Source organism: Cervus elaphus, chromosome 8 (genome assembly GCF_910594005.1).
Source record: "Cervus elaphus chromosome 8, mCerEla1.1, whole genome shotgun sequence".
Lineage (NCBI taxonomy): Eukaryota > Metazoa > Chordata > Mammalia > Artiodactyla > Cervidae > Cervus > Cervus elaphus.
The window spans coordinates 39,631,306-39,657,420 of NC_057822.1; the positions used below are offsets into that span (position 1 = coordinate 39,631,306).

The following is a 26,115-nucleotide window of genomic DNA, read 5'->3' on the forward strand; positions in this document are numbered from 1 at the left end:
GTCATGTGTGGATGTGAGAGTTGGACTATAGAGAAAGCTGAGCACCAAAGAATTGGTGCTTTTGAACTGTGGTGTTGGAGAAGACTCTTGAAAATCCCTTGGACTGCAAGGAGACCCAACAACTGATGTTGAAGCTGAAACTCCAATACTTTGGCCACCTGACTCGAAGAGCTGACTCATTTGAAAAGACCCTGATGCTGGGAAAGATTGAAGGCAGGAGGAGAAGGGGACGACAGAGGGCGAGATGGTTGGATGGCATCCAACCGACTCAATGGACATGAGTTTGAGTAAACTTCGGGAGTTGGTGATGGACAGGGAGGCTTGGCGTGCTGCGGTCCACGGGTTCGCAAAGAGTCGGACACAACTGAGCAACTGAACTGAACTGAGTGGCAAGAAAACTAGACAAAAAACAATCCTCCGTACACTATTTATAGGATCATCTTATTAAAATGTATCTGGAAAAATATACACCAAAATACCAAAACTGTTATTTCTGGATGATTTTAACTTTGTTTGTCCATAGCTTCAAGTATTTCTACAACAAACAAGGAAATTTATTTTTTCTCTTATCTTTAATTTCTACAAGTTTTGCTTTCATTTTTGTTTTTTGTAAAGAAAATTACTCAACATCTCTGTCTTAAACATCAATAAGTAAATCTGATAAATGGCTTCTAGATAGTTGATATTCTAGAGATAAGTATTTTTTTTCATTTATTTTTATTAGTGGGAGGCTAATTACTTTACAATATTGTAGTGGTTTCTGTCATACATTGACATGAATCAGCCATAAGTATTTTGATAGCCACAGCTCTTTCCCTCATAGCATTGTAGCTGTAAGGGGTGAAAGTGTCCTGTGGCGCCAAATAACCAGCCTAAAGAAAAACTACTACCCAAACACCAGTGTCCCCAGAAGCCTCTGGTCAGGATGCAGAACAGGCACTTAGCTGCTGAGAAATACAATGCTCCTTCAACATTTATTGATTATTGATAATAATAGATCTAACCTCTCTATGTCACAATTTTCTCCCATATAAGAGGTTTTCCCTCTCTCTTACCTCTCCTAGTCAAGAAAAAACACACATATGAACACACACACATGCACGCGCACACACACACTCATAGGATCCTTCAATGGCAAGTTATTAGAGAGGACTTTGTAACAAAATTCAAGGAAAGAAGGAAAAGAACCTCTTATTCATAATAACAAGTCAAAAATTGCTCAGAAAGTGACAAGATTAACTCTTCCTGAATTCCAATGCTATGTGTTTGAATCTTAATATATAATTTATATATTGTTATAAATGTGTATTTTTTTTCAAACAAATTGTAAAGAAAAAAAAGGATGCTGCCACTTCAAGTGTATACCCCTCAGTGAATTCACCCCTCTTCATCCTCAGGACCTTCTACTTAACTTTCAAAATTGGAAAAAAACAAAAAAATTCATGCACCACACCAAAGTTCTGAAAATTAAAAGGTAACTGGGAGAAATAAACAAGATCTAGATTTCAAAGTATATGGGCTGAGTCCTGCAGAGGAGGCAAGGGATGGCCAGGTGAGGGAGAAACACGCCATCCATCTGGGTTGAGAAGACCCCCCCACCAAACAAACAACTTAACCTTAAACCAAAAAGAACTAGGAAAAAAAAGAACAAATAAAACCCAAAGTTAGCAGAAGGAAAGAAATCATAAATATCAGAGGAGAAGTAAACAGAGCCTGAAACAACAAATACTATGTGATATCATATATGTGGAATCTAAAAAATAATACAAATATATGTATCAAAAGAGAAGCAGACTAACAGATTTTTTTTTTTTTTAAAGCGTATGGTTACCAAAGGGGAGAGGAAAATGGGGAGGGATAAATTAGGTGTATGGGATTAATAAATACAAATTTATATATAATAAAATAGATAAGCTGCAGGGACATACCATGTAGCACAGGGAATTATACTCATTACCTTTAATAACCTATAATGAAATGTAATCTGCAAAGATAATCAATATGCTATACATTAACATAATATTGTAAATCATCTTATACTTCAATTAGAATCTCTTCAAATAAACATCTGATGAAGATACAAACTTTTCCTTAGGAAGTCATTTTTGTGCTGTGATAAGATGGGTAACTAAGTAAATCTATATAAATAACACTTCATCCTAGGGCATCAAACCAACACAAGAGAGACTATTCATAATAATGCAAACATAGGAAAACAATCTTTCCAAGATAATCATGAGAAATGCTTTGCAATGGGCCTCAATGTAGAAAGTCGGGGAATTCTTTAATGCCAAAGAGCACTATCTAGATCTAACACAAGGTTTTTTAATGATCTTTTGAAAGCTTAAGAATTATGCTGCAATTCCACAGACTTACTAATACAGAAATTGTCTTTCATTCTTATCAGTAATGAAAGTGATCAACTAGAGACCTATTTAATTGACGTTTGGATCCTGGGCACCCACCATAGGGCTAGGCACATAGTAGGGGGTCTAAGTAATATTTGTTAAATATATGAATAAGTAACTGCCTTATCTATGATCAGTTAGATGATAAATGTAACAGATAAAATATTCACAGTCACAGTTGCCTCTAGGTTGAGCTGTGAAAAAAATGTAACTATTTGTTGATAATTTACTCTATATGAGAGCCCCCATTTCAGATTATTAAACTCTTTTACTCTAAAATAAGAACAAAAATTAGATATCTTCAATCATCACATTTATTCAAATTGACATCACACGACTTTTGTTATGATACACTGAGAAGTCCACAGATTTTCTGCCCCGCCCCACCCCCCACAGAAAAAGCATTATCCAGAAACCCCACACAAACTCAAACTAAGGGACATTCCACGAAGAAACTTGTTTGTACACTTCAAAATGTCAAGTTATAAAATACACAGAAAGGCTGAGGACCTGTTCCATACTGAGGGAAACGAGAATCATGACACTGTGTGGTCCTGAATTAAATCCTGGACCTACAGAGGATGCGTTGGGGCAATCTGTAAAATCCAAGCGAGGCCGGTGGAGTAGAGGGTAATAATCATATCAACATTGGTTTCCTGATTTTGATGAGGTACACTGTGGTTATGTAGGAGAGTAAATTTTTTTTGGCTGCACCAAGCGACAAGCAGAAACTTCGTTCCCTGACTAGGGAATCAAACCCAGACCCCCTCTAGTGGAAGCATGAAGTCTTAACCATCGGACCGGTAGGGAAGTCCCTGTAGGATAGTCATTTTAAACAAGAACTTTCACTATGACAGGTACCATCATCAACACTTCCTGGCTTTATCATACATGTAAGATTAGAAAAATGGGCACCTTGGATATGATTCTCAGTTTAGTTACTTGCAAGCAATTCATAATGAAAGTAATGTGTTGATACTGAAAATGAGAATTCACGAAGCACAATGATAAGAATGCCAAGAAGGGCAGTAAAGAAAATGTGTCAAAAACAGAAGTATAAAGCATTAAAGTATGGAATAAGAGCACTCACAGAGGCAGATATCCAGTTGGTTGTGGATTTGGGGTAGTAATCGAGGATAACAGGTATACAAGGCATAAAGGAACATCTAACCTCACACCTAATAGCTTTCATTATATTTGTCATCAGAAGACCAGTGTTCTGTTTCCAGATTTATCAAAAATTGATTATTAATACTACTCAGCAACTTAAAAAAGAACAAATACTGTTACATGCTATATGAGTAAGCCTTAAAAAACATTACGGGAAATGAAAAAAAGTCAAGACACAAAACACAACATATTATATGATGCCATTTATATGAAAAGTCCAGAAAAAGCTAAACTAAAGACAGACAATAGATTAGGGGTGGCCTGAAATTGCGGATGAGGAAGGGAATGGGGATTACATGTAACCCTCATTTGATTATAGGAAACAACTCATCTTTAATCTTCAAACTGAAGCTCAATGCCTTAATTTTCTCATCGGCTATTTAGTCACAATTACGGTTCCTAACTCAAAAGGGCCTTTTGAAGATCAAATGAGATAACACAGGTCAAAAGTCTAGATGTCTGGTACTTAGTGAGGGCTCAACACGTACATACACATGTCCAGCTTAAAAATTCAGAAAATAAAATGCATGTAGAAAAAAACAATATGCATGTAATAAATGGTAAACATAGAGAAAAGTACAAGTTCATACTTTAAAGATTCAGCATCAAACTGGAGTTCATCCAAATCAAGGTAAATAATTTAAAACACTGGTCTCAAAAAAAATAAATAAATAAAAATAAAACACTGGTCTCCTGATGACAAATAATCAACTCCTTAATCAAGGTAAATAATTTAAAAGACTTTGGGAGAACTTTTAAAATATGTACAATCAACTATAAGAACACATGAAACTCATTAAATATACTGTTATTTCCCTAATATTTGCGGTCTCAATGAAGTATAAGGAAATGTTGAGACTCTTCCTCAACCTTTCATCTTCTTGACATTTTGATGGGTAATCTCCTGAATTTTTTAATTACATGATTTTTCACAGTTTTCCACATTTTTTCAACACATAAAAGTCCTTTACTGAAAATTGGCTTCCAATGACATTTTTACTTTATCAATGTTTTTATATAAGAAGTTTCTTATATGAGACATATGTAAGACTTACATAAAAGTCTCTCTTATATAGGAGAGACTTCTCCTTATATAATCCAATATAATCCTGGACCAAAACTCTAGAAGCCAGTACTGGTGAGGCCACAGGCACTGACATAGACACGCACACTCCTCCACGTTTGCTCATCCTTAAAACATGCGCTGTGGTATTGGGGGCACCAGCTCCTCCCCCAGGCGGGGTCAAATAACGACACAGGCACCGCCTCTGAGCTCAGCCTGTTCGCTGACTCTTTCCACACAGGTATACAAAGTGAAAAACTGCCAACCCACCACTCCACCAGACAAAGAAAAAGTTGTTTAATTTTAATCCTTTGAAATAACTACTTCATCGAATATAACCTATGTATCTTTGGTTGAACTATTTTCTCACCAGCATCAACATTTATATTCCCCTATATTATCTATATGACAATTTATAAAATGAACCTGTTTTCCTTATTCTATCATTCCTTAAGTAGTCCCACATAAAGTTCCTAACATGAAGAGAAAATAGAGGCAAATTTCAATATTTGATAAATTTTATCATGATAATTTGAAAACAAATTTACTCTTTAAATTGCATTATAAAAAATACATTACTCTTCACATTAGTTTTACAAGGAAATATATAATCATTTGAATATTTAAATATAGTTTCTCTTTAGCAAAATCACTGTCACTCAGAGCCTGAGTTACACAAAAATTTAAACACACAAATCCAAAACACACTTTACACATTGTCTACATACTACACAATCTGGAATAATTATAATAAATATTTATGCAAGATACTGAGCAAGGACAAGATTAATAAAATACTCACTATGGCTATCATTTGATTTTTTACTATTAAAATAATTTAATGCATACTTGAATACACACACAAAAAAAAAATCCAATTTTTATCTAATAGTAAAGTAAGCCCAAATAAATTTTGGCAAATTTTGACAAAGAGGCACTCTTGTATCCTACCAAACTCTGAAAGTTATTCACTACTTATTTAATTTAAATTATAACGTTTACAATTTCAAGTTTTCAAGCCTGTCTAAAACAACAATGACTACAGGAACTTAGTAAACATTTCAAAATGCTTTTTAAAATCTCATCAGGACTATTTTATACTTTAAATTTTAGATATAAACCTCTTCTTCTAAAAAAAAAAAAAAGTACTTAGAAGAGTTTCCAATGTGAAAATAGTAGTAAATTTTCTTTAAGTTTTTCATCAGCTGAATTATAAGAACTTTCCTCTCTGCATGATGTAAACACAGTAGATATGATGCATCACAATTACATGGTACATTTTTTTCCATATGATCTCTTGCTTTTAAACTGACACTAAAAGCTTGCAAAATGCCTATGAACAGTACTCAAGGGAATTACATGTCTACTTCATAGGGAAAAAAGACACCAATAACCACAAGTGGAATATTTGTATGAATTAATTGCTTATTTACTTCCTAATCAGAATGACAGTTTTATTTCTAAATTAAAATTGCAGGATTATTCCAAATTAGTAGCTGAGAGTGATATTTTAAGGAAAGAAATTAAAGTATTTGAATATAGGGTAAGTTGAAGTTGCTCTGCAACTAAAAATATAAACATTTGTCCATTTTTAAACCTAATTACTGTTTTAAATTTAGAAGTAAAGAAATTATTTGGAAAACTCAGCAGTGGCCACAGGACTGGAAAACGTCAGTTTTCATTCCAATCCCAAAGAAAGCCAATGCTAGAATGTTCAAACTACCACACAACTGCACTCATCTCACACGCTAGCAAAGTAATGCTCAAAATTCTCCAAGCCAGGTTTCAACAGCATGTGAATCGTGAACTTCCAGATGTTCAAGCTGGATTTAGAAAAGGCAGAGGAACCAGAGATCAAATTGGCAACATCTGTTGAATCATAGAAAAGCAAGAGAGTTCCAGAAAAACATCTACTTCTGATTTATTGACTATGCCAAAGCCTTGGACTGTGTGGATCACTGCAAACTGTGGAAATTTCTGAAAGAGATGGGAATACCAGACCACCTGACCTGCCACCTGAGAAATCAGTACGCTGGTCTAGAAGCAACAGTTAGAACTGGACATAGAACAACAGACTGGTTCCAAATTGGGAAAAGAATATAATCAAGGCTGTATATTGTCACCCTGCTTATTTAACTAATATGCAGAGTACATCATGCAAAATGCCAGGCTGGATGAAGCACAAGCTGGAATCAAGACTGCTGGGAGAAATATCAATAACCTCAGACATGCAGATGACATCATCCTTATGGCAGAAAGCAAAGAAGAACTAAAGAACCTCTTGATGAAAGTGAAAGAGGAGAGTGAAAAAGTTGGCTTAAAGCTCAATATTCAGAAAACTAAGATCATGGCATCTGGTCCCATCACTTCATGCCAAATAGTTGGGGAAACAGTGGAAATAGTGGCTGATTTTATTTTTGGGGGGCTCCAAAATCACTGCAGATGGTGACTGCAGCCATGAAATTAAAAGACGCTTACTCCATGGGAGGAAAGTTATGACCAACCTAGATAGCATATTAAAAAGCAGAGACATTACTTTGCCAACAAAGGTCTGTCTAGTCAAAGCTATGGTTTTTCCAGTGGTCATGTACGGATGTGAGAGTTGGACTACAAAGAAAGCTGAGCACCAAAGAATTGATGCTTTTGAACTGTGGTGTTGGAGAAGACTCTCATGAGTCCCTTGGACTGCAAGGAGATCCAACCAGTTCATCCTAAAGGAAATCAGTCCTGAATATTCATTGGAAGGACTGATACTGAAGCTGAAGCTCCAACACTTTGGCCACCAGGTGGGAAGAACTGACTCATTGGAAGAGACTCTAATGCCGGGAAAGACTGAAGGCGGGAGGAGAAGGAGAAGACAGAGGATGAGATTGTTGAATGGCATCACCAACTCGATGGACATGAGTTTGAGTAAGCTCCGGGAGTTGGTGATGGACAGGACAGCCTGGTGTGCTACAGTCCATGGGGTCGCCAAGAGTCAGACAGGAGTAGAACTGAAAGAAATTATTAATACAACATAACACCATAACATACCCACAGGCTAAATAATGGCCTCTGAAATAAAGCTACATTTAGAAACCAACTGTTACACTGTACTTAATTCTGACTGATCAAGTTTCAATTAAATATGGTTTATACAATATAGAAGCTGAAATTCATGTTTCCCTTTTAGCATCAATGACAGAAAAGGATCCAGTTTCCTTGACTTAGTAGGATAATGAATGAATCTGTACCAGCACAACCAGTGTCCCTGAATAAAAGACCTAAAGATTTTCTGAGTATGTCAGACCTAAACTGCATATCTTGACATCTTTCATCTGAACTACTAAAATCAGTTAGCAAGTTGAAGGCAGGCCAAACCAATGTACAAATACAGCTTTTCACTTGCAAAATGGAACTCCACTTAGGTTATCAGTTTTATTGGTGATAGTGGTTTAGTTGCTAAGTTGTGTTCAACTCTTGCGACCCCATGGACTACAGCCCGCCAGGCTTCTCTGTCCATGGAATTCTCCAGGAAAGAATACTGGAGTGGGCTGCCACTTCCTTCTCCAGGGAATCCTTCCCACCCAGGGACCGAGCCTGGGTCTCCTGCATTGCAGGCAGATTCTTTACCATCTGAGCCACCAGGGAAGCTGGTAGAAAAGCATAATCACAGTAGCAAGATCCTTTCCCCCTTAAGATCTAGTAATGCTAAAGAAAAACCTACAGAGATTGTATATATACAATATGGATGTGTCTAAATGAAGAAAGTTGAAGGCCTGCAGATACAGTTTAAATCAAACAGGAGTCGTCTGTTATGTATTTAAATCACCAGGCAGTTTTTTTAAAACTGGATCAAAGTTAATGAAATCTCATTCTCTGTAACGTTTTTTAAAGAAAGATAAATTGTATTTTATGTGTGATTATTTAGGTTAACCCCACTCAAAAGCTGAGATAATCTATTAGAACTTCTTCTTTTTAATTACCCAGTTAGAATATGATATTGACAACACTACTTTGAAACACACAGAAAATAACTACATATGCATCTGTTCCAATTTTTAAAAAGTAAAAAATAAAATAGTATTTTGTGTTTGCCATATTCATTCTTGCAACGTTATTAAGTTGCTGACATGAGACACAATCATAAAAAATAAATGGGACATGACTGAAGGTATAAAATGGTATATATATTGTGCTAAATTATGTAATATAAATTAAGATGAAGCTCTTCCACAGCAAAGGGACATAGGGCATTTTTAAATTAAAAAAAAAAAAAACCCTAACACTAACTTTAAATGAATATTAAATGTTGGTGGGATTGAAAACTAGTATAGCCACTATGAAGAACAGTGTGGAGATTCCTTAAAAAGCTGGAAATAGAACTGCCATACGACCCAGCAATCCCACTGCTGGGCATACACACCGAGGAAACCAGAACTGAAAGAGACACATGTACCCCAAAGTTCATCGCAGCACTGTTTACAATAGCCAGGACATGGAAGCAACCTAGATGTCCACTGGAAGATGAATGGAGAAGAAAGCTGTGGTACATATACACAATGGAATATTACTCAGCTATTAAAAAGAATGCATTTGAATCACTTCTAATGAGATGGATGAAACTGGAGCATATTATACAGAGCGAAGTAAGTCAGAAAGAAAAACACCAATACAGTATATTAACACATATATATGAAATTTAGAAAGATGGTAACGATGACCCTATATGCGAGACAGCAAAAGAGAAAAAGATGTAAAGAACAGACTGCTGGACTCTGTAGGAGAAGGCGAGGGTGGGATGACTTGAGAGAATAGCACTGAAACATGTATATTAACATATGTGAAACAGATCGCCAGCCCAGGTTCGATGCATGAGGCAGGGTGCTCAGGGCTGGTGCACTGGGATGACCCAGAGGGATGGGATGAGGAGGGAGGTGGGAGGGTGGGTCAGGATGGGGAACACATGTACACCCATGGCTGATTCATGTGAATGTATGGCAAAACCACCACAATATTGTAGAGTAATTAGTCTCCAATTAAAATAAAAATTTTTTTTAATGAATATTAAAAGTCCTGAAAAATAAGGCTATAGCAAAATAGTTGAAGGTTCACTTTTTTCAGCAAAGTTAGGAAAGCTACACTAGGTGGTACACTGGTACCAAATATATTTTCAACTGAAGCACTAAATCTTCAACCAGCCCTTAACAGAAACACCTCTAGTTTACTTCATTACCTCATAATTTGTTAGAGAATCGAGTCCTCATTCTATCTGAATATGATACACCAGAAAACAAACTTCTCAAATCATATGTTCTAATAGGTCTATAAGGCTTTCTCTGTTGTCTTCTAGGGTGTTTTTTATTACCATTCTTCTTACTTCGTGCAGCGCTGGAAGATGTCTGCACAGGTTGCTTAGGAGAACAGCTTGCTATAGCTCGTGACTGCTCTTCAGCTCCTGCCGACAGAACTGAGGAGTTTGAGAGCACATTAGCTGGTTTCTTCACCTTCTTTAACCTACTAACATCAGGTTTTTTCTTCTTAACATGCATCCTAACGGAAGTGCTCCTGCACTGATATTTGTGACGCAAAAAAACAGAGTATTTTGGAATATACTTTTTAATTATATCACTTAGTTTGCTCTGAATCCAAATCGACCGTTTTTCTGAAGCAGTTCTGGTATTTTGCTGGGGAATAACTGATCTACAACCTTTTTTGGGAAAATCTGGCTTATTATTAGCTATTACCTTCCTTCTCTGATTTTTGCTTTTACTTTTCAAAAACCTTTTTCTAAATGATTTCGATGAAGTTTTGGCAACATCACGACTTGAAAAAGTTGATTGGAAATTACATTCTTTTGAAATTTCACTAGAACTGAAAATCCTGGACTTTTCTGGAAACACAGAAGATTCACTGGCCTCCTGTGTCTTTAGTTCATGTCCTGCTGACACTGCCACAAAAGGTACTGAAGCAGAGCTTTGTACATAAGGATCATTATCTCCTGCATTGGAATTTAAGTGGCTAACATGCATTTCAACACAATTATTCCTGTCAGACCCTGGTACTTCTATGTTCAGAGAAGGATCGATTACAATCTGCTTATTCAATGGGTCATAACAATTAAAGGAACTCTGGTTAAATTTGTACTGTATGTTAATATTCCAATTATTTCTACTACCATCCTTCCTTTTAGAGAAGCTGTTGGATTCACCTTTCTTCAACTTAATATTTGAAGAAAGAATATAAATTAAGGTATTTGCTTGCAAAGGCTTCAAAACACTAATACCTGATTCGGGAAATTCATTTTTTTTCACTTTCTCTCTTGATTTCCCGTCATTTTGTAAAAGTAAATGCTTCCTTACTGGAGAGTCTTTCTCTTGTCCACTAATTCTTCTTTTTGTCCCTGGGTGACTTGTGAGATTGGTTTGAGTTCCATGGCTCACTTTTATAGCCTGGCCTTGAGAGGCTTCTCGCCATGTTTGTTCATGATTCCTCTCTGTTGAAGGATAATGATTAGGTTTATCTAAAGCCACTGAAAAGTCATCAATATCTGAAATACCACCCACATTATCATCACAATCTGAGAGAACTTGAAATGATGTGGTGTCCTGATTGAGGTCAGTCCAGGTCATCTTTTTTTCTTCATTCAAAATTTTTTTTTTTATTTTTCTCATCTCACAGTCGCTAACAAAGTAACAGTACAAATGACCTTTCTTAAATTCCTTCACAAGAGCACTCATTTGCACATCATCTTCTTTCATTATCTGAGACCACATTTTCCCCACAAATGAAGGAGGGACGGGAGACAAGTCTTTAGGAAGTAGTTCATGAAGATCATCTTCTATGACCTCCTTTGCTTTTTCCAAGTCCCTTATAGAATCAACCATGGGAACAGAGTCTGAATGGGAATTATTATGGTTTGTTTCTCTCTGGTCAAAAGACATCTTCTTAAATAGGTTGATCTTATTAACAGCTTCTTGAGGCCGGTCATTGCCAGACTGGAGAGAAGGATCACATTGAAAATTCACCCAAGAACCACAAGGTTCACAGATCATACTTTCTAGATCAGTATGTTTTAACTTCAGAAGGTTTTCTTGATCAGGCATTTGATGGATCACCAATCCAGGAGATGCATTGAAATCCATTGTGGAAACACCAGATTCACAGTTCTTATCTTTTAGGCCAATATTTTCTACATCTTTCCAAAGGTTGACTCCTTTGTCGACCTTCTGCTGTTGCTGAGCTACTGGCTGAGAAGTCTCCTCCCACTCAAAGTTTCTTTTCGGACCACTAGATTGACAGCTCTTATCTTTGGAGTCACTATATTTTGCCTTTTTCTTTTCAGATTCTTGCGACTGGTAAGTCACAGACTGATGAGAGGAATCAGTTTGAAAACTCAGTTCAGAAACATAAGGCTCACAGCTTGTCTCTTCCAAAATAATATAGTCTTGCTTTTGCTTTACTACTTTGAAGACCTTTTTGGAATGGGTTTTCACTGATTGAGGAGAGGCTTCACAAACATATCTCAGTTCAGAATCACAAGAGTCACAGTTCTCATCTAGGTCAAAACTTTCTGCATTTATACAGCTGATTTCTTTGACAGTCCTTTGAGGTGAATCAATCGCTGGCTGAAAAGGGACATCAGAATCTGAAATCATTTCACAGTCATCATCACTTGCTGTCAGGTCCACAAACAGCATCTTATCTGTTTCTCTATCTGACTCTTCAAGTTCGTTTATCACTATTTGAAGAGGAACATCAGAATCACACATTATTTCAGAATCCCTAGGTTCACTAACCTCTTCTTGCATGTCAAGATGCTTTTCCATCTGAAGATTTATTTCTTTGCAAACCACTTGAGGTTGGTCAACTCCTAACTGAAGATGAACACCAGAATCACATTTTATTTCAGAAACACTAAGTTCACAGTTCTTATTTTCTAGGTCATTCTGATCCTCCTCTTGCAAGTTTATTTCTTTGACAGCCACAGTAGAATGACCAGCTACAAAGTCAACGTTAGAATCATAACTTACTTCAAAATCACCTAGTTTGTATCTCTTATCTTCCAGGTAAATATGGTCTTCCTCCCAAAGACCTATTTCTTTAACAGCTTTTTTTTGATGCGGGCCAGTCACTGACTGAAGAGGACATTCAGAAACAAAATTTATCTTAGGACCACAAGGGTCATTGCTTTTATCTTCCAAATTGGCTTGTTGCTCTTCCAAATCGTGGTGTGGCTCAACCACTGATTGGAGAGGGGTATTTGAAACAAAAATGATTTCAGAATCATTAGGTTCATAGCTCTTAGCACTCAGACAAACAGGTCCGTCCCTCAGAAGATTCATTTCTGTAACAGCCTCTTGAACTTCATTAGCCACAGATTGAAGAGGTTCATCAGAAACAAGATTTATTTTTGAATCACTAGGTTTGACAACCTTATCTTCCAAGTCAACACGCTCCTTCAGAAAGTTTACCTTCTTAACAACTTCAGTTTGGCTAGCCACTGACTGAAAACGGGCATCAGAGTCAGATACAATTTCAAAATGCTTAGGTTCATCTCTCTTATCTTCCACGTCAACTTCATCCCTCCAAGAGTTTATTTCTTTAACAGTTTGTCTAAGCTGGTTGGCCACTGATTGAAGGGGGTCAACAGAATTAAAACTTACTTCAGAACCACAAGATTGATTGTGCTTATCTTCTAGTTCAGTATGCTTTTGCTCCAAAATAGTTATCTGAGGATGGTCAACTACTGACTGATCCATGAGATCAGAATTCAAACTCATTGCAAAATAACCACTGTCTTGCCTGTTCTTATCTTTCAAGTACACATGATTTTCATTCTTGAGGTTTATTCGTTTAACAGCCACTTTAGGTTGACTAGACACAGATGGAAGAGAAACATCAGAATTATGTATTAATTTATAATCATTAGGTTCATCAACCTTATTCTTCAGGCTCATATCCTCTTCTTTCTGCACATTTGTTTCTTCAACCACTTCCTGAAATTGTTCGGTCAATGGCTGAAGAGGGTCAGCAGAATCAAAATCTACTTTACCATCACTAGATTCATTGTTTGTATCTTCCAAATGAACATGTTTTTCCTTCAAAAGGGCTAGCTGAGGTTGGTCAATGACTGAATGAAGAGAGTTACTAGTATTCAATTTTTTCTCAAAGCCTCTGGGTCCAGTTCTTTCTTCTTCTGGGTCAACATGGTCCTCCTTCAAAACAGTCGTTTGAGGTTTTTCATTCATTGACTGAAGAGGGACACCAGAGTCCAAAATTATTTCAGAACTACTACATTTATCGCTCTTGTTCTCTAGACCAACACGTTCTTCTTTCTGAACACTTATTTCTTTAACAGTTATTTGAGGTTCAGTCATTGAATAATCAGAATCTAAACTTATTTCAGAATCACTATATTCAGCACTTTGACCTTTTAACTTAGCATGCTTTTCTTTTTGAAGCCCTAGTTCTTTCACAATCAATTCTGGTTTATGAGTTACTGATTGAAGAGGGATATCAATATCCAAACTTGTTTCAGAAACTTTTGACTCATTATTCTTATCTGTTAAATTCACATGTTCTTCTTTTTGGTTTATTTCTTTAATAGCTATGGAAAGATGACCAGTCACTAAATGAAAAGTAATACCAGATTTCAAACTGCTTTCAGAAACAATAGGTACATTATCCTTATTTTCTAAGTGTATATTCTCCCTTTTCTGAAGGTTTCCTTCTTTAATAGGCTCTTCAGAGTGTCCAGTCATTGAACGAAAAATATCATAATCAAAAATTTCAGAATCACTAGATTCATTTTCCTTATTTTCTAAGTGTACCCACTCTTCTTTTTCAAGATTTAGGTTTTTAACAGCTTCTTCTGGTTGGTTAATCACTGAGTGAAAAGGGATATAAGAAGCCAAACTTATTTCAGAACGGGTGGGCACATCATCCTTCTCTCCTAAGTGTGTACACGCTTCTTTCTGAACGAATGTTTCTTTAACCACTACTTCAGGTTGATAAGTCCCTGAAAAAAGAGGCACATCAGAATCAAAAGTTATTTCAGAAACATAAGATTCACAACTCTTATTTTCCAGATCAATAGGATCCTCCTCATAAACAGTTACTTGAGATTGGTCAATTACTGAGTGAAGAGGACTATCAGAATAAAAAGTTATTTCAGAACTAATTGATTCAAAGCTCTCATCTTCCAGGTTAACATGCTTACTTATTTCTTCAACATCCAGCTCAGGATACTCAGAAACTGACATAAAAGAAGAATCAGAGTCAAAAGTGGACTCAAAACTGGAACATCCATAGCTCTTAACTTCCATATCAACATTTAATGCTTTCATATTTATTTCACCACTAGCACCTATAGGGTGAGATTCAAAACTGAGATCAGAAATGCCAGACTTAACACTCTTATTCTCCAGGTCAATAGCTACTTCCTGAGCATTCACCTCTTTAACTGCCACTTGAGATTGGGCAGGCACTAACTGAGGATCTGTTTGCATCAGATGGAACTTTATCTCAGGACCATGAAATTCACAGTTCACATCCACAAGGCCATTCTTTTCTTTCTGAAGATTGATATTTTCAACATCCTTCTGAGGTCCATCAGACCTGGTCTCAAGAGAGACATCACAATCAAGATATGCTTTAGCACTACTGGGTTTATAATTCCTGTCTTTCAGAGAGACAAGCCTATCCTCCAGGTTTCTTTCACTGACAGCCACGTGAGGATGGTCAAAGACTGACTGAAGAGAAACGTTACCATCAAAACTTGTTTCAGAACAACTCGATCCATAGTTCTTATCAACCAAGCTCATGTGAACCTCCTTCCGAAGTTCTGTTTCTGTGACGGTCACTGGGAGTTGGCCAGGCATTGACTGAAGCGAGAAAACAGAATCAGCACTTATCTCAGAGCTACTAGATCCATAGCTCATATCAACCAAGCCAACAAGCGCCCCCGTAGGAAGGTTTACTTCTTTCTCAGGCTGTTGGGGGGAGTCATCAGTTGACTGAAGTGAGGCATCACAATCAAAATTCATCTCAGAATCACTGGATTCATAGCTTTCATCAACCAGCCTAATATGCCTTGCCTTTTGAACACTTCCATCTTTCACTTGAGTTCTGCTGGTAGTCAACTGAAGGGAGTCATCACAATCAGAGCTTATTTCAGAAATATAAGATGTATTATTCTTATATTGCAAATCAGTATGTACTTCCTTTGAAAGGTTAATTTCCTCAGCAGTCCCTTTGGATTGGTCCATCAGTGAATAAAAAGAGGAACTGCCATCAAAACCTACTTCAGAATCTCTTGATTCACAGTTCTTATCTTCTTGGTCAGTTTGCTCCCCCTTCCAAAGGGCCGGTTCAGCCTCTTCACAGTGATCAGATGCTGACTGAAGAGAGCCACCAGCAGACTTCATTTCAGAACTCACTGAGCTCTTCTGTTCCAAAAAGGCTGACTTGTTAAAAACCAAATGCTTTCCTTCCTGGTTATGATCCATATTAGGAAAGAATTTCTCATGGTGCTTTAGAATGTCATCTTCAAAGATTCCTTTATTAGAAGGCATGTCAGTTTTATTCAGGTTGACTACTGGACTTACTGCAAATTTAGAAAGAGATTCCAATTTTAAAGAGTTTTCAGTACCCGCAAATTCATGGACTTTAAAGCCAGTTGACAAAGCTTTAGTCTGAGAATTTACATTTTCCTGTAAGGTCAACTTATCTGAATTTATACGTAACGATTTTCTGTTTAACTCCTCAGGTTTCTGATATGGAACTGAAGAAGTTTCTGGATGGGATGGTAGCATAGGGTTTCTAGAGCCCTTGTCTAGCTGTTTAAGGTATTTGTCAACTTTGTTTGGGTCACATTTGTTAACTGAATCCAAAGGGACTCCAAGTGATAAACCAGTAGTAGTGTCAGCTGTAACTGGTCTTTCATGAGAACTTTCAGGTAAACAACTAACAAGAGCATTAGAAATCGCTAATGAACAGATTACACTTTGTCTGTTATTTGTACTGTGACCAAGACCAACTGGATTAAACTCTTTCATACTGCTCCCAACTTTATGAATGAACTCCAAGGGATGCTGTTGTCCTTTCTCCAGTTTTTGAATAACTGATGGTCGATCTGAAACACTATGTATATATCCCTGAGGCCTAGAATAAAACTTTTCAACGGGTTCAGATGCCTTGGTAGATATCTCTTCTCTGACTCCAGCAGCATCCTCGGTCTTTATTTCAGGACTAAAATCATTATTAGGAACCACTTCTGAAGGTGACACAGTAGTCATATGAAGTCTCTCATTTTGCAGTGATCTAAAAAATAAGGGGAAAAAAATTCCATAAAAATATTTTAATATCCATTTAAGATTTGTCAATGCATAATAAATGCTACATTCTTTCTATCCTGGGCCAGATTCCTAGAACAAAGAGTTTCAAAATAAATTAATTTTGTAACATTTGGCTAAGGACAGAAAGGAAGGTAGAATCATAAAATCAAACAAGTTGGAAATCCCAAAGGATTCTACGAAACCAGCATCACCCTGATGCTATACCAAACAAAGATATCACACATACAAAAAAAATTACAGGTCGGTATCACTTATGCATTGATACACAAACACAAAAATGCTCAACAAAATATTAGAAAATCAAATCCAACAATTCATTAAGTGGATCATACACCACAAACAAGTGGGATTTACCAAGGATGTAAGGATTTTTCAATATCTGCAGAATCAATCACTGTGGTATACCACATTAACGAACTGAAGAATAAAAACCATATGATCATCCCAGTAGATGCAGAAAAAGCTCTTGACAAAATTCAACATTTATTTATGATTTCAAAAAAACTCTCCAGCAAGTAGGCATAAAGGGAACATATCTCAACAAAATAGGCTGTATGTGACAAATCCACAGCTAACATCATACTCAACAGTGAAAAGTCTAAAGCATTTCCTCTAAGACAAGACAAGGATGAACAAGACAAGGATGCCCACTCTCACCATTTTTATTGAACAGTTTTAGAAGTCTTAGTCACAAAAACTAGAGAAGAAAAAGAAACAAAAGGAATCCAAAATGGAAAGGAAGAAGTAAAACTGTCATTGCTTGCAGATGACATGATACTATACAGAGAAAACCTTAAAGATACCACCAAAAAAAAAATTAGCACTCACCAATGAATTGATAAGGTTGCAGGATACAAAATTAATATACAGAAGTCTACTGCATACACTAACAATAAACTATCAGAGAAATTACAGTAACAATCCCATCTATCACCACATCAAAAAGGAATGAAATACCTAGGAATACACCTACCTAAGAAAGCAAAAGATCTGTACTCAGAAAACTGTAAGACACTGATGAAAGAAACTGACAGAGATACAAACAGATGGAAAGATACACTGTGTTCCTGGAAGAATCAATGCTATTAAAATGAACATACTACCCAAGGCAATGTACAGAGTCACTGCAATCCCTATCTAAACACCAAAGGTTTTCTTCACAGAACTAGAACAAATAATTTTAAAAGTTGTATGGAAACACAAAAGACCCTCAACAGCCAAAACAATCTTGAGAAAGAAGAACAGAGTTAAAGGAATCATGCTTTCTAACTTCAGGCTACAGTAATCTAAACAGTATGGTACTGGCACAAAAATAGATACATAGATCAATGAAACAGAACAGTGTTCAGAAATAAACCTACACACTTATGCTCAATCTATGAAAAGTGGAAGTCACTCAGTTGTGTCTGCCTCTTTGGGACCCCATGGACTGTAGCCTGCCAGGTTCCTCTGTCTATGGAATTCTCCAGCCAAGAACACTGGAGTGGGTTGCCATTCCCTTCTCCAGAGGATCTTTCCAACCCAGGGATCGAACCTGGGTCTTCTGCATTGCAGGCAGATTCTTTACCATCTGAGCCACCAGGGAAGCCCAAAGGAGGCAAGATTATACAATGGAGAAAAGACAGTCTCTTTAATAAGTGATGCTTGGAAAACTGAATAGCTAGCTACATGAAAAAGAATGAAATTAAAACTTTCTCTTAACACCATACACAAAAATATACTCAAAATGGATTAAAACCCTAAATGTAAGACCAGATACTATAAAACTCTTAGAGGAAAACATAGGCAAAACACTGACATAAATCACAGCAATATGTTTTTGGATCTATCTCATAGAGCAATGGAAACAAAAGCAAAAATTAACAAACAGGACTTAATTAAACTTTTAAAGCTTTTGCACAACAAAGGATATCATCAACAAAATACAAAGACATCAAGCATACCCAAATTTAGAAAACTTCCTACAAAATAACTGGTCAGTACTCTTCTAAAAAGTGTCAAGGTCTTAAAAGCAGAGACAGACTAAGGAGCTACTCAAGATTATGGGAAAGTACAGAAATGTGACAATTCAATGCACTGAGTGGTCCTGGATGGAATGCTGGTCCCAAAAAAGGACATTAGTAAACACAACTGGCAAAATCTGAATCAGTTCTATAAATAGTATGGTATCATGGTGATTTCATGGATTTGATCACTGTACTGTGGTCATTTTATTTTTCTTATTTATTTTTGGCTGCACTGGGTCTTCCTTGCTAGCATGCAGCCTTTCTCTAGTTTCAGGGAACAGGGCTACTCCTCCTTGAGGGGCAGGGGCTTCTCACTGCTCTGGCTTCTCTTGTGGTTGAGCACAGACTGTAGACCTGCGGGCTTCAGTAGTTGAGGCTCATGGGCTCTAGTTGTGGCACACAGGATTAGGTGCTCCATGCCATGCAGAATCTTCCAAGACCAAGGATCAAACCCGTGACCCTTGCACTGGCAGGCAGATTCTTATCGACTATCACTAGGGAGTCCACTGCGGTTATTTTAGATTTAACATTTGGGGAAGCTAGGTGAATGTTACACAAGAAGAATTCCTTGTACCAGTTTTGCAACTAAATTTTTGTAAGTCTGAAATTATTCTAAAATGCAAAGTTAAAAAATATTTTAATGTCCATAAACTTTAGCCCAAGAGTTCACAGTCTAGAAATCTACTCCACAGAAAGAGTTGCATGACAAATGTATTTGTTGAAGCATTGTTTATATACACTATAAACTGGTAATTTATACTGACCTCAAGATAGGTTAATTCCATCTTTCCACCAGCTAAGAAAACAATTATATTTTTCCTAACTTATCCCCATCATAACTTTTTCCTTATTTGCTAAGTTTTAGGTTGGTGACTTGCAAAGTGTTCAAAAAGTTTATCCTTTATTCTGATGCTAGGATTAAAGTCAACTAATACTGTACAGGTGTGCTAATGATCTATGTTGCTTTATCTTATACAGTGTAGCAGCAATCAGAGTACATAATCTGATTTTCTACCAAAGTTCTTCAACACAGGACATTAACTTTTTAAAATGTTATCAAAATATTTCTTTTTACTAAAACAATCCATATATACTAATAAAAGAGTAAGCTGTCAAGATACTGACAAATTATAAAAATAATCGATTCTATTTTACAGAGTAGCATAGAGTTAGCACATAGTTCCATTAATGTGGGATTAATTTTTACCTTGACTATCCTTACTTGGCTACTATCACCAACTTTTGGTTACTAATCATGTTAAAGTTATGTTTGTTCCCACCTTTTTACCCTGCTTAACCCTGCGACATTCTTGATGATACACAATTATTTACTGGCCTGACTTTTCTTTAGAAAAAGCATACGTAGTCCCTATCTTTTAGAGTGAGATTTTTTTTTACTTAACTTAGGAAAACTTTTTAAACAACTGCAAAGATAAGTTACTAGATAAAGGTTCACTTTATATTCCCTGATTCAAAGATTCACTTTAGGAAATATTAGGATGTTAACACAAACATCTACTGTAATATATAACTAGGTACTAACATTCCCTAGAGAAGGGCATGGCAAAAAAAAAAAAAAAGAAGGGCATGGCAACCCACTCCAGTATTCTTGCCTGGAGAATCCCATGGACAGAGGAGGCTGGTGGGGTTACAGTCCATAGGGTTGAACAGAGTCGGACATGACTGAAGCAACTTAGCACACATGAATATACTAATATTATTTCACTCAGTTACTCTACCTGCTTTCTTGATAATCACATGGGTGGTGCCGCAGTACATCCTGCAAGAAACGTTCCATCAAACTAGCAGCACCCATCCGTTGTCTCTTCTGTGTGATCAAGGATCTGTGATGGTCACTGGATATATGCTAGGAAGTAAAAAGAAAATGAATATTTCTAAATATTCTAATGGGTAAACATACTAATGGGTAATACTCATTAGTAGTGACAGCATCACAATATACATTCATCATACTCCTGGGTAAAAGTATAAATTGATATACCCTTTATATAAAGCAATTCTAAAATACGCATCTGAAAACCATTTAAGGGGAGCGCAAATCAATGCAGAATATTAGAGGACATGGAGCTCACTTCTCCCCATGAACATATCAAAAATACATCTACATGTGAAACAATTCTCACTGAAAACTAACTGGAAATGAGTAAAAGGACTCCTGCACAACCATGGCTGTAAGACAGATAAACAGGAAGGACATGAAGGGAAGAAAAACAAGCAAGTGGTCTGTACCTGTGCTCAGGGGAGGGGATTCAAAGGCAAAGGGAGACCAGTCTCTCTATCAGAAGGGTAAATGACCCATACAACCATTCTGTTTTTCACTTTTAGTACAGTATTCAATAGATTACATGTTACCCAATCATTATAAAATAGGTTTTGCATTAAATGATTTTGCCCAACTGTCGGCTGATGTAAGTATTCCAAGCACTTTTAGGGTAGGCTAGTTAAGTTGTGATGTTCAGTAGGTTAGGTGTGTTAAACGCATTATCAACTTAAGAGACTTAAAAATTATGATCAGGATGTAATCCCACCCTTCTGCCTTGGGGTCTCTATCCTTGCTATCCTGTCCCTCTAACCTAGAAATTCTGCCCCCCAAGATATAAGCAAACCCTATCCCCACATTCCATTCAAATCTCAGCTCAAATGTCACTTCTGTAACCTCACCTGGCCACTCTACCTAAAATCGCACGTTCTTCCCTATTTTATTTTCCTCATATCATTTATCACAATCTGACATACTATGTACTAAATTTATGTGATTACTTATTTTCTGTCTTAGTGCATCAAACTGTAAGCTCCATGAATAAAAGAAACTGATTTTGTTCATAGCCATATCCCTACAAGCCACATCTCCTCATTAACAGAGTCTCAATATGGTCTGTTAAATGAATTTGTGTAAAAGAAGGGAAAGTTACAAGTAGGTCCTTTGTGGTATAACCATAGTAATAGGATCTTCTCACCTGCTCCAGGTTATTATAGAATACACAACAAAAACTGCAATATCCTGATCTGTTCTGCATGTTGAAAAACCAAAGTCAGATGGCTATTGTCCTTGAATACTCAAACTGGAAGGAAAGAAAAATGACAAAAACACAATAATTCCTTACTATCATGAGAAAGATAGCTATGATAACATCATAGAAACAGAAATTCATTCTTGAGTCCTACTCACTAGTATTTCTAATAATTATGAGGATAGGAAAGGCTACCATGAGCTACTGAACCAATCAGTGAGCCTGCAATTAATTGAGACCTTTCTATCTTCTTTCTTTAAATTGAGGAATATTTACTTGATGCACAATGTAAGTTTCAGGTGTACAACATAGCACAATTCACAATTTTTAAAGGCTATATTCCATTCATAGTTATTATAAAATATTGGCTATATTCTGTGTGTTGTACTACATATCCATGTAGCTTATTTATTTTATACATAATTCTTTGTATCTCTTAATTCTCTGCATTTATCTTGCCCCTCTTTTCTTCCCTTTCCACCCTGGTAACCACTAGTTTCTTCTCTGTATCTGCTAGTCTGTTTCTTTTCTGCTATATTCACTAGTTTATTTTTTAGATTCCTCATATATGTGGATATATATGATATCATACAGTATTTGCCTTTCACTGAGACCTATGCAATCTTCTAACAGAACAGTGTCTTGCCAATATTTGAAGCCTAGATGATTACATTTTTACTGATTTCCTGGTAAGTTATTAAGAATTATCAGGAAGTGGTTCACTACTGAATACAGTACTCAATTTATAAAGACAAATTACTATTCCTAAATTATTACTATAGTATACTTACTATACTCTAATGAAACTCATTAATTTTTCCATCATGTTTCTACACAAAATCCCACATCATGTGAACACTCGGTGTCATATATAACATCTTATTCTCTATCATGAGAGTAAAGATACCACGTTTATTTTCTGCTTAATCCACAAAGAGGCAGATTTTAAAGCAATTTATCCAACGAAGTTGCTAAAAAACAAAATAGCAACCAATATAGCCTCTGAAGTAAAAGATATTTCTCTTCTGACAATTACATAAATGAATCATGAAGATTTTTTTCCAACTAGTGGAAATCCAACAAAAATTTCTCTTAATGAGAAACAATAAGAGACAAAGGAATAGTTTATTTGTTAAATAGGAACAGTTTATTTATTAAACAAATAAAGAATAGCTTCCAAGTTTCAACCCTCAAGCCCAAAACTATAATCCTTCAACACATCATAATATAGTGATTTCCAAGCCAGGCTAAATATAAAAATCATCCTCCGAAATTCTGATTTAGTAAATCTGAGAATAAAGCTTAGAATTTAGAATTTTTAAAATTTCCTTACATACTCATTTATACAAAACGTAACAAATTTAAGTAATAAATCCAATACAATATAGCTTTTTGCTGTTTTGTGAAAGTGAAAATAGGATTTTTAAGAATTTCATTAAGATTTTAATTCTAATTATTTTAAACACTCTTAACTGTCAAAAAATATAGAGAGAATGATCCTGTAATATTGAGTATTTCTGATAAGACTGTCTGCAACAGAAAAAGTTTATTCACTAAAATCAGTGTTCAAACATTGAAATCACAACCTTAAACCCAATGAGAATAACAAAACTTCATTAAATCAAAATTCCATATAACATTCACTTACCCATTACTTTTTATTATGAGAAACTTTGACAGTGTCTGACTTCTCACTTATAAGGAAAATAAATCAATTAAATCAGCCTCTGAAATAAAGAATATTAAAGAAATTATTTACTTAAAATTTTATTTCTTCTTTTAATTTACTTATTAACCTGAAGCAACAAAATGGAAGAAATTTTAAGTTGCATTCACAGATATGGCAATTTTCAGGCTGAGATAACTCTAGAGTTTAAACCTAAACTCTGAAAATAGTTAAATAAACTTTTTAGTGCTTTATTTAAAATAATCAAAACATTCATTGAATAAAAGGCAAAATGAAAGTATGAGTCTACCATCTCACACACATGCGCGCAAAATTTAAATTTTTTATATCTTTAACCCTTATGGTAACTCCCAAGGCATTATTACCTGCCATTTCCATCATCTCTAGTGCCATATATATGCCACAATGAAACAGACCTACAATAAACCAAAAGCACCCATTGGCATTTTGAAAAATTCACATGCTAGGACCCCAAAAACATGGAACCAAAATCCCCTGGTAGGAAGCAGGCACATGCATATTACACAAATTTAAAACATTCCAAGACGATTCTGATATAGGTTGAACCAATAACATGTAATTTTTCATGTAGTAACAAAATCCTTAAAGGTACCATTTCTTTGGAGCCTGGGATGACATTAAATGACCAAATGGCTCTTTTTATACAAACTGTGAATTCTATCGGTACCCGGTATTTTTATAAAGTAACGTATCATTTACCTTGAGCAGAAAAGATCAGATATTTCATCAGCTATATTTAGTCCTGGCAAACATCTATAAATCAAAATAAAACTGTTTAACAAAAAAAAAGATAAGCCCTCTAAGTGTCTACCGTTAACCAAATAAACACCCTCAAGTCACAATTTAAGTTTGAAAAGTGACACAATTAAGTTTCCAATAACAGAAGAAAAATACTTAATTTTGAACACAAAGCACTTTACATACTATGACTCACTGAATCCCACATGACCTCTTAAGATGTTCTGGAACAGAGCAACTCTGGGTTCACTGAACCCACCGTCAAACACTTCAGATCTCTGGGTTCTGGGAACAGTAGCTGTAAGAACGCAAAGCACACCTGTGCCTCTGGTAGGGTTAAGAACAAAGAGGCCATCAAACCCAAAATGAACTTCAGGAGAAACTTCTTGAAGAAATATTTATGTGAAATTTAAGTTTGGGTCTTGTACTAACCATGCCAACACTTGGCTCTTGTGTTAGTTTTAGTTTTTAAAAAAATACTGTCAATCCCTACCGGCTATCTATATCAATTGACAATTCAGCCAAATTATCAATTTTTTATTCCTCCATATTGTTATGAGCTAAGTGTTGATCCCCCCTTATTCAGGATCACTGGTTAACAAAAAATTCCAACACTTGGACTCAACACCTGACACCACTGTCTGATCAAGAAATAAACATTTAGCTCCTACCCCAGGCAAAGGTCCATCCATGCTAGGAGGATGAAGGGATAGAAAGAAATATAAGACAAGCTTTCTTGCTCTCAGTAAGTTTAAATGGAACTAAGAAATAAACATAAAAATATGAGGTGGTATCTGAGAAATGTCTAGGCACAAATAATACGTGCAAACGGGTTTAGTTGCAAAATTCAGTTTTAGCTGCAGGAACCAGGATGTCACAGCACATATGGTTTTATAACTGGACATTGGGAACCACACAGAATTTGCTGACACAATTGTCAGGAAGAGATATTCCAAGTATCACAGAGGTAGAAGTAAAAAAGCAAGAAAGCACGAGGTACCTTGGGAGATGGTATGTTGACAAGTTCAGCTGGAGGTACGTTTTCACTTAAGAATTTAAGTGGCATTAGAGCAAGAAAAGTAGACTGAAGTTTGACATAAGAGGATTTAAAAGCAGACCAAAGTTTTAGACCAGGGATCCCCAAACTCTGGGATCTAATGCCTGATTTGAGGTGGAGTTGATGCACTAATAAAAGAAAGAAATCAGTGTACAATAAACGCAGTGTGCTGGAATCATCCCAAAACCATCTCCCTCGCCCCCTTCTTTGTCCGTGGAAAAATTGTCTTCCACGAAACCTGTCCCAAGTGCCAAAAAGTTTGGGGACCCCTGATTTAGACCATATCTTTAGGCAGCATATAAATTTTTTGAAAAGCAGTGTATTCAGAGATGCTTTAAGAAAATTCTAGAACAACAGTTCTTCCCTACTCAAAGATGTTTTTCACAGGATTAGGAATATAGCTTTAAACTATTGAGCACCATTTCCTAGAATACTGAAGAATTAGTTAATACCCAAAACATTTAAGTTCAAAGAGTCAGTATCCCTTGGAGCAAAGACTTAGTCCCATTTATGCTAATAAATTAGGAAAACACACTCAACTTTTTTTAAGAAATGACTTTTATTAATTTTATTATGAAATTTATTGACTCATTTT

General features: G+C 36.0%; 1 protein-coding gene across 1 annotated transcript; it reads right to left on the reverse strand.

The window, feature by feature from the left end:
• Positions 1-9,763: 9,763 nt before the first annotated feature.
• ZDBF2 (zinc finger DBF-type containing 2) lies at positions 9,764-24,548 on the reverse strand. Its single transcript, XM_043910625.1, has 8 exons — positions 24,425-24,548; positions 24,070-24,120; positions 23,666-23,744; positions 21,964-22,068; positions 20,725-20,852; positions 14,304-16,944; positions 13,867-14,171; positions 9,764-13,749 (listed from the first exon to the last, which is right to left on the reverse strand). Exons 4-8 carry the CDS (start codon positions 22,021-22,023, stop codon positions 9,858-9,860), a joined length of 7,026 nt encoding a protein of 2,341 aa, XP_043766560.1. The 5' UTR covers positions 22,024-22,068; positions 23,666-23,744; positions 24,070-24,120; positions 24,425-24,548; the 3' UTR covers positions 9,764-9,857.
• Positions 24,549-26,115: the final 1,567 nt, after the last annotated feature.

Bases quoted from the DNA above. Each gene is read 5' to 3' on its own strand.
- ZDBF2 (XM_043910625.1), bottom strand. From the start codon at position 22,023: ATGCAGAACAGATCAGGATATTGCAGTTTTTGTTGTGTATTCTATAAT. The intron at 16,945-20,724 runs GTAGAGTAACTG...CTTATTTTTTAG, and splicing joins TGTGATTATCAAGAAAGCAG to ATCACTGCAAAATGAGAGAC. The intron at 14,172-14,303 runs GTACCTATTGTT...AAGAATAATGAG, and splicing joins ACTTAGAAAATAAGGATAAT to TCAAAAGTTTCTGAAACAAG.